At 35.4% G+C, this 9,540-nt stretch overlaps 1 protein-coding gene across 1 annotated transcript; it reads left to right on the forward strand.

Annotated features, from left to right (window-relative positions):
* Positions 1 to 392: 392 nt before the first annotated feature.
* On the forward strand, positions 393 to 8,158 carry LOC122032198 (probable E3 ubiquitin-protein ligase RHB1A). Its single transcript, XM_042591460.1, has 5 exons — positions 393 to 551; positions 1,812 to 1,970; positions 6,356 to 6,743; positions 7,439 to 7,548; positions 7,761 to 8,158. Exons 2-5 carry the CDS (start codon positions 1,905 to 1,907, stop codon positions 7,812 to 7,814), a joined length of 618 nt encoding a protein of 205 aa, XP_042447394.1. The 5' UTR covers positions 393 to 551; positions 1,812 to 1,904; the 3' UTR covers positions 7,815 to 8,158.
* The last annotated feature ends 1,382 nt before the right edge of the window (positions 8,159 to 9,540 follow it).

Raw genomic sequence — 9,540 nt, forward strand, 5'->3', positions numbered from 1 at the left:
CTATATTTTCCGAGCTAACGATAAACGGTATCAAATTTTTTTACTCGAATTAAACTCACCACGTGACCTCACTATATGCAAATCGCTCCCCGCGTAGGGTCCCTCTATATCGTGACTTAAGTCGTGAAGCGATTCGCTCCTACTGCCTTCTCCACAGTTCACCCTCTCCGTTATCAGTTATGTTTCCGTACTCAACTGTTCACCAGTCGATCATTATGTGAAATAACGATCCCTGCCGGTGGTCCCAGACGCGGACAAACAGGGTGACTAATTACTGAGTACGACAGACAATTCTGACGTGGCATCTCGAGGTGACTAATTTTGTCGTTAATTACGTAGAAGTCTGCGTATAATTCTGGACATATGCGGCGTAGCCGTATATGAAAAATAAATAAAGCCTAAGCTATTTTCTCCGTTCTTTCTGAAATTTTGGAGGAAGCAGAAGACTGCTAAAGGAAAAGGCCGACGACGTTCTCCTCTCGCTTCTTCTCCGTCGATGGTCCGACAAAGATTTCTTCGACGGTAGGATTTGGAATTTCACGGCCATCTCGGTAAGCCCTTGGATTCCCCTTATTTCATCGCCGCTTCCCGTTCCTTATTGATTGGAATGGAGTGACTGTTCGATTTTCGTGTTCTTTCGTCGATTTGGCGTTTGAGTTAGATCTCTGTGCACGTCTTTCTTCCTGAAATTGTAAGGAGTTTACTCTATTTTGTTTATTTAATTTAAGGATTGGATCTACCTTGCGGTCTAGATGATTTGGTTAATGATGAGGAGTCCGGGTGCTGTTTGCATCATTCGCGCTATCATGCGCAAGTAAAGAACTTAAAGGCTCACGGTTGCATGGATGTATCTACTCTCGAATAGGATAAGACCGATGTCTTAAACATCCATAACAATTCGATTATTTGTCAATGGAGTTCTAGCATCTAATATCTGGACAGGATGGATAAAACAGAAAACTTTTAATGAGAGTTATTAAATGAATGGATGCTTTTAATTATATTAGACGACAACAAATTGTGGGAAAGATTTCAGTATAGTCTATTAACATACTTTTTTTTTATAGTTTCCTTTTGAAGATTGTGCTTTAGAACTTCTAGTTTTTAACGTGTCTACATTCTAAAGGTCAGTTGTATTTATGTATTGTAAATATTTGACATTTTGTATATAATAATAAAGCCACCCAGTAAAGATATTGTTTGAACTTTGAAGAATCTAGCACAATCAAGGAAACATACAACTGACTGCAGCTCTCAACGACAATACGGCAGACAACTTGAGTTGTTTCTTGCTTTCCTACGTTTAAGCTAGGACAATGTTGGGACCTCTTTGAGTTTGCTTGTTGTAATCTTTAATTTGCTACTAAGTGGAGCAACATTTATTCCAAATTAGTTGATGATGGGCAGTTTCTAATCAGGTCTTACAATGACTATTGACTTGGTAAATTCTTCCTGGGACACTGGATAGCCAATCTAATCCTGGTTTTCCCTTTGCAAGACCATTGAGCTACTCATCACATTTTTAAGCACATGTCTCAGGAACTTTTACTTGAGGATTGAAATACCCATCGACAATGGTTTGTTTGAAGTGCTTCATTTATGGAATTAGTTGAAGTGTCTCATTAAAGAAGAGAAGGCTATCTTTATTTCTATCTGCTTATGTAGTCGGACTGATTTTTATTAATTATGTTTGATGAGTTAGCATCCTTATGTATGTATGATGCCAAATTTTACTTTTAAGGAGTGCAGATTATTACATGGTATTTGTGCTGTGTCAAAGATCTAACATGAATTTATGCTTCTTATTTCAGATTGAAAACTCAAAGAGAATTATGTAAAGATCTGATGCACATTTAAGTTGGATTGTACTTTGACTTAGACTAACACCAAAAAATAAATTGGTAATGGGCGGTTGTTGTTGCTGTTCTTCAAGAGGAGTTGAATCAGGCCAACCACCAGCTTACTACTACGTGAGTAGACCTTTTCCTTTGGATTATTGTGTTTGTCATGTTTATTCTAGTATGCAAACTTAAATATCCCTTACATACATCAGTTGCTCAAGGATTTCTGCATATAACTGTATTTAGTGGTTGGTATTTCACACATTGTTTTGTTGAGTTTATTCCTACAAGATTTCATTGTTTATGCTGGAAGGGTTTTTTTATTTATTTTGTTTTATTTAATGATTCGGCCTTGTCAAAAATTACTTAGCTTCAAGGCTGTCCATGCATTACAAAACTTTCTTTCATTAGTTGATTAGTGATAAGCATTTTTATAGCACAACCAGTACTTCTTATGAACTTGATTAATATGAAAGGGGACCATTATATCATTTGGTCACTGCCTTTCCTGGCCAGTCAGTCAGATACAATACTTGCTATTCAACTTATACAAGTGAAAATGAGAGTAAGGCATTGAAGCAGGGATAAACTCTAATAATTGTCGCCAACCTTATTCCTTTGGCTCATTTTAATTTTGAGGTTCATCTCTTTGTTAGGCTTAACAAAATTGGGCTTTCTGAGTAAACTATTGTCCCAAAATCTTTTAAGTAGTTATCCAGTTTCCAGAGGTATTTTCTTCCAGCCAAGTTCAGTGATCTTTAATGAAAATATGGGCTCACTTTACTAGTAAACTAATAGCATGAAATTAGCTTCAAAATCGTAGGGGGGAAACTAGATTATGAGTCTTAAAACACCATAGGAGCCGTAAATATAATGACCATCTGGGAGTTTGGATGTGTGTTTGGTGCCTACAGCATCTACTTAAAGCTATCACTTTTGTAGGAAAGTCAGCTACTTCTCCAACTTACCTACTGAAGGGTGCACAGATTAGTTACCCAGAAATGACCCGAACAACTCAAACTAAAGATGCTTACAATTGCATTTGTCATTTTGTGCACTATATTAAATTATCCTATCATCAGATAGGCTAATATTCAGATCTTAGGCTAAACAAAAAAGGTTTTTTTGAGTAAGTCTATTGTTCCATGAATCTGATTAAAAGTCATTCCAGTTTCCAGAGAAATTATCTTCCTCCAAACTCGGTTGATCTTTGATGAACATAGAGCTCATTTGATTTAAAGGAAACTAGCACTAGTATGTACTATGAAACAAGAACTTCAAAATGGGAGTGGCATCTCTACAGTAATAAATGGGATGACCATCTGGGAGTTTGTGTGGCTGGTGGCCTGCATGTGTTTAAAACTAGCTCTTGTCTAGTAAAATCTGTTGCCTCTTCAATTGATAGTACTGAAGGATGGGCAGATTAATTTCTGCGAAATGACCCAGCAACATAAACTAAAGACGCTTGCAAATTTATTCATTTTCTGCACGAGCTTGAACTGCCCTATCATTATATAGGTTAATTTTGAGGCTCATCTCTTTGTTAGGCCTAACAAAAAAATGGATTTTATGAGTAAACTGTTGTTCCATGAATCTTGTATGGAATTTTCCCAGTTTCCAGAGATATTTTCTTCCTCAAATTTCAGTTAAGCTTGATGAGTGTTTTTTTAATCTTGTTTATTGCACCTATGCAGGTTGTATAGTTAGAATAAATTCAATTGGATCATTTTTTATTTATTACATCACTAGAGATGATTCTGGTTTTGTTAGGAACCCAAAATTTAGAATGGAGGAACACACAAAACACAAAATTGTGTTAAGGTTAAGACAAACAATCTGGTAAAGAAAACTCTCTCCACCCGCCAAAGCCAATGCTTTCGTCAAAGCCTATGCTTTCTTCCAACAATAATTCATTAGATGCCCTCCCCTCTAACTTCCCACAAACTTATATCCACACATACTTAAAACATGCTAACATAACTGCCACAAAGATATAACTGCTACTATATATTAATTTTGTTCAGCCTCCTTTTTGTTTTATCCCTCCTACAATATACAAGCCATGTTTTGGGCTTGTTTCCCTCATGATCCAACATGTTTCACCCATGGTCGAGCACTTGGTCCACATCTGGAACTTGGTTCCTATCATTACCACCTAGTGCAGTTCTAGGCTTGTCTTCAAAGCTAAGATAAGGAAATTGAGTTCTAAGAGTGAAATCATCCACCCATGTTGTGTCCATTGTGCTCTTGCCCTTCCATTTAACTAGCGATTGACGAATCACTTCACCATTATGAACAATGTCCTACTAGCAATCACATATTTTGATTCCACACCATCTTCAAGTGCTACTTTCAATCCATTGAGTAGATATGCTTGCACATTGTACTCTCCAATAGCTTTCTTAGAGTCACGACTATTGTTAAAACCCCATCATGTTGTTGTATTTGTTTTGCCCATTTGGAAAGACTGACCCAATTTCTTCTGAATTGAATTATACCCTGTATATGGTCGAAAACTGCCCAAACCAGCACTGCCTTGGCTGAAATTGCTCCATAAGCTCTCCTTCCCTAGTGTCTTTTGTGGGATCTCCCCTTCCTCTAGCAATTCCGCTTCAACATCCTTTGCCATCCACATTAACTGCCCTCTAGATAGTGGATTCAACGGTCAAACTCTTCTTCTAATATGAGGTAGTAATCCACTCATGAAATAGCCAATATATTGCTCTTCTGGAAGACGTAGAACTTGAAGAAATCAACTCAAAAGCTTCAATAAATTCTTCCACATTTCTAGTATGTTTTAATGCTACCAATTCTTCAAAAGGATTCACATGTCTACGCCTTCCATAACGGGCTATGAGAGCGCGTTAAGTTTTTCTCAAGTTAGATTAACTTCAATCTCCTTAAGAAGATTAAACCAATGAATTGTAGTGTCTTTCATACTTACATGTGCCAACTTGACCTTAACTTCATTAGAAGTATTCTGGACTTCGAAATAAATTTCAACCCCAGTCATCCACACTACTTGATCCCAACCATCAAACATTGGTAATTCCACTTTCTTAACAGACATCCTATACTCTTCCAATTGATCACTTTGATGTTCTTGAGGCTTAGATTGAGATGACTGATCAGCAGAAATGGATGCCTCATCAAATGGTGTTGCTTTAGCCCTTGTTCCTAATTGCTTGATGATCACTTGTAAAAGAGAATCATGTTGTTGTACTTCAGACATCAATCGTTGCATAATACCTTTGATTTCTTCCCTACTTCTTGTGTGGCATTCCTTCTAAGCATACAACCCCTCTTACTTTTGGTAGGTCGGACCAATGTTAGGAATCCAAAATTCAGAATGAACACACAAAACACATAATTGTATTAAGGTTAACACAAACAATATGGTAAAGAAAACTCTCTCCGCCAGCCAAAGCCAATGCTTTCTCATGACAATAATTCTTTAGATGCCCTCCCCTCTAACTTCCCACAAACTTATATCCACACATCCTCTAAAACATGCTAACATAACTACCACAAAGATATAACTGACTCTAAAAAGCCACCTTTTTATTTTATCACTCCTAGAATATACAAGCCATGTTTTGGGCTTGTTTCCCTCATGATCCAATTTGTTTCACTCATGATCCAGTACTTGGTCCACATCTGAAAGGTTTTTTCATAATTTGGACTTCTTATTAAGAACCAAAAAATATCTTAGTATGTTTATTTCACAACTAATTTAGATCCTCTCACTTTTTTAAAAAAAATTATAATGATTAATCCAACACAAAAACATCTTTTGATCTGAGATTATTGTGTTCTAAGCTCTAAACTAAAGTTTTCTGGTAGTTCCATAGAGGAAAGCATTTTCCAAGAACCATGGAAAAGTTAATCTGGATCTGAGTGGATATTCTTGGAAGCATGTTCAACTCTGTGCTTTTATTTTTAGTGTTTCTCAAGTTTAGTTGTGGCTTGCCATGTAACATGGCTACATATGAAGAGAAGTTTTGGTAGAGAGTGAAAATGGCGGTGAGCAAAATATTTGAAGTGTAGAAGTAGAAAGCAATGATCAGTTGTAATCATGATGAATATTGGCAATTGGCAAATGAAACATCTTTGTGATTGTGTATCCATCATGTATATCTGTGTTATGTTTTGCCTACTAGTGACACAAGGAAGCAACTGTAATTTCTCTAACGCCTAAACAAAAATTAGTGGCCTTTTGAAAAGCAAGCATGAAAACATGAGCTATCAATCTACTGCAAATCTATGTTGGAATTTCATATAGTAATGGATCTGTCTTTTTGGTAATAAAATAAGCTGATCAGATTTATTGTGAGCCTTTGAGTCTGCTTGGAACAACTAGGTAGTTTAATTCTATCTTTTTGTTAATTTTTAATTCTCTTTTATATTGTTGCCTGCATATTTCTACAGTGATAATAGGCTTCATAATCATTACTGCCTATGAAATATCTGGTAACAAAAGAGTTATATTTTAAATTTCTTAGCACAACTTGCAGTGTCCTCGAGATTTAGAAGAGCATGAACAACTGTCATCTACCAACCATGATACGTTGCCAGCAACCTCTTTAGGATTGCTTGTCGATACTAATCTGGACACTTCAACACCTGATACATACCAATCACCTCCTGCACCTTTGCCCTATGACACGAGTTTGGAGAGCCAATCAACATTGCCCGGAGATGTTGAGATTGGTGGCAACAAAACTGATCAAACACCTATACTGAATTCCCAGACGACAGGACAGAATAATGATTGTTTTGAAACATCAGACTGCAAGAAGAAAACTGACAGTGAGAAAAATTCCCCTAAAATTAATGAAGATGAGATCAGTAAGCCTGCCACAATTTCAGATGAGGAGGATGTTTGCCCTATTTGTCTTGAAGGTAGTTTTTGTTGGGGGTGCTTGAAGTGAATTATTTTTCCTGTATATGTTTCAACATCGGAACACAGTTATGATATTAAGTGATTAAGACTCGGTTATAGTTAGTTTCAAGTCTGACAACTTTTACTTGATCTGTTTTAGACTTTCAGCTGCATCTCATTTGTGCTAATTTGTTATCACCCTAGGATTCCTGGTTATTTTAAATACTTGATTATAGGCTTTCCCAATGCTCATTTAACTCTGCTTTTCTAGTTGAGATGCCTTATCTGATGAAGTATAACGACAGTATGCAGTTTTATGCCATGAACCATATGTATTATTTGGTGAAGATATTAGAACCATGTTAAAGTAAAAAAAAATATGACCTTTTATGCTGGTCCATGATATTTGCTATTCTTTTTGTCCTACATCTATTTGATTATAGTTTATTACAAATAAAGTTTATCCTGAAACAGTTCTTCGATTTGCTTATGAGAATAGTGAGTTTTGATATTGCAATTAGACTGATTTAGATGCTTATGTTTAAGTTTTCTGGGATGAAGGAACCATATTTAAGCATTAAATGTGAACACATTTCCTGTGGAATGACTGTTTCTAAATGTTCAGTTTGTGTCAAGGGAAGCGTGTGAAACTATACTTTCTACATTCTCGGTGTTGATAATCCGATTAGTTCCTTTGCTGTCCCTTCCTTTTCAGATTATGATGCAGAGAATCCTCGTATCTCAACAAAATGTGAACACCATTTCCATTTGTCTTGCATTCTAGAATGGATGGAGAGAAGTGATACTTGTGCCATCTGTGATCAGGTAGGCGTACTCAGATAAACCAAGACAATCTCTAGGAGATGTTTTATCTAAAGTATCGAGTCACAGCATGATTTTAATTTTGATGCCTACTTATTCTCATCAAACATTGTTCACTTTTCATTTCAAAAGTAAAGCAGATCAAGCTAGGGATCTGAAGACTTGTCTCTTTTATTCCTTGTTCATGGAGCCACTTAAAATTTTTCTGTTTGCAGATAATGATGATTGACAACATGTACAATACGATGGCTCTTGATCAAAGTCCCTAACGCCCAATGCAGTTGAGTAGATTCTCATACAAATGAAGTTTTTGGGTGGAATCCTAAATGTATACAGTCAAATTCATCTGAAGTCGCTTGCCTTATTTGAAGGTCATGATATTTCTTCAAACTATTCCATTTAAATCCTTTCTGATTCCCCTAGTGTTTCACTATGAGAAGATGTAAATTCCGTTTGACAGGAGAACAGGTATATATGTTTGTCCAGCAATTCTTTCTGCATTTTTCTCCTGTTGATAACTACAACCCTTTTTCCTCTTCTTTGTAAAAATTTTCCTTGTGAATATTTTTATATTTGTCATTGTCATCTTGCTAAATTAATAATTCATAATCAACCGTAGCTAGCTGTATGATAATTTTTGTTCTGCTAATAGCAATAATATGTTAATAGGCATGTGTACTTAGACCTGACCATGCCGGGCCTGTAACCAGGACAACGGGTCGAGTATCCATTGACTTAGTTCCGGTCAGAAATCATAACTGGGCTGACCCTATGTTAATTGGGCCAGTTACGGTTCTAGCCTAAAAGAACTGTCGGTTCAAGTTTTTTTTTTTCTTTTGAATGTTGGACTGTCGGTTTCGACTGTTAGAACTGTCGGTTCTAGCCGTTAGGGATAAATGAGAGGGTTTTTTTTTATATTTTTTTCAATAGTTGAGATCATTTGATCGTTTTTTGATCAATGACTATGATTTAGTGTTCGTTACTCTCCAAACTCTATAAGTAGAGAACTCATTTTATTGTTTCCACACCAATCTTCTCTACTCTCATTCTCAATTTCACAATCTTTACACATTTTCAACTCCAATTCCAAGCTTCGATTACAATGGAAGGAGGTTGAGGACGAGGAGATTCATCATCTTGATCTCGGAGGGGTAAGAAAATAGTGAATCTGAATGAGCTCAATATTCAATCCACTGATGATGAGACAAAGTAACTTTCGACACTCGAAACACAAAAGAAGTAGCAATACAATTACTTGTAAAGTTTAGGAAGTTCCTTATTTAAAATCTTCTATTTATACTAAACATTTTGAGAATGTCACTCTTCTGTCGAGAGAATTGTGTGCAAAATGTAAGCACCGTAATACTTCCTATAAATTCCAAGCCGACGACGCTTATGGGTTATTGAAACGATACGTAGAAGTGAAGCGCTCAATGGAATATGGAATTAACTGTTTTGAATCACAATTATCTAGATTTTCAACTAGTGAAAGTATTGATTCTGATTTATTTTTATATTTTGATTAAAAATTAAGAGAATCATTAGCTAGATTTATTTCGTAGAACATCTTTCATTTAGTTTTAGGTTTAAATACACTTTTGAAGATTTTTATAAAGAATTTCTTAATCTATTTACTTTCCTAAAAGTACCCTTACTCGTACAATTAAAAAATTAGTAAAATAAGAGAAAAAATTAATTGAAGAATTTAGTAAATTAGATAATAAAATTTATTTATGTTTCGATATTTAGAGTGATAATTAGCAAATACATTCGTATATAAGTGTGGCTTGCCATTGGATCGATAACTCCTGTAATTTCTAAAAAAGATTGTTATCATATAGAGTTTTTGATGAATCTTAGTGCTCACAACATATCACAATTATTATGCTTAATTTTAGAAGAATATAAATTAACTTATAAAATATTTTCAATATCATTTGATAATGTTAATAGTATTGATGAACTAAAATTTATTTGTCAACCGATTATTGATCA

The sequence above is a fragment of the Zingiber officinale genome, chromosome 11A (assembly GCF_018446385.1).
Source record: "Zingiber officinale cultivar Zhangliang chromosome 11A, Zo_v1.1, whole genome shotgun sequence".
NCBI lineage: Eukaryota > Viridiplantae > Streptophyta > Magnoliopsida > Zingiberales > Zingiberaceae > Zingiber > Zingiber officinale.

What these genes read in the sequence shown, in the direction of transcription:
- LOC122032198 (XM_042591460.1), top strand. Translation starts at nt 1,905, where the DNA reads ATGGGCGGTTGTTGTTGCTGTTCTTCAAGAGGAGTTGAATCAGGCCAA. An exon ending in AACCACCAGCTTACTACTAC is followed by an intron (nt 1,971 to 6,355) that starts GTGAGTAGACCT and finishes CACAACTTGCAG; the next exon opens with TGTCCTCGAGATTTAGAAGA. An exon ending in CTTGTGCCATCTGTGATCAG is followed by an intron (nt 7,549 to 7,760) that starts GTAGGCGTACTC and finishes TTCTGTTTGCAG; the next exon opens with ATAATGATGATTGACAACAT.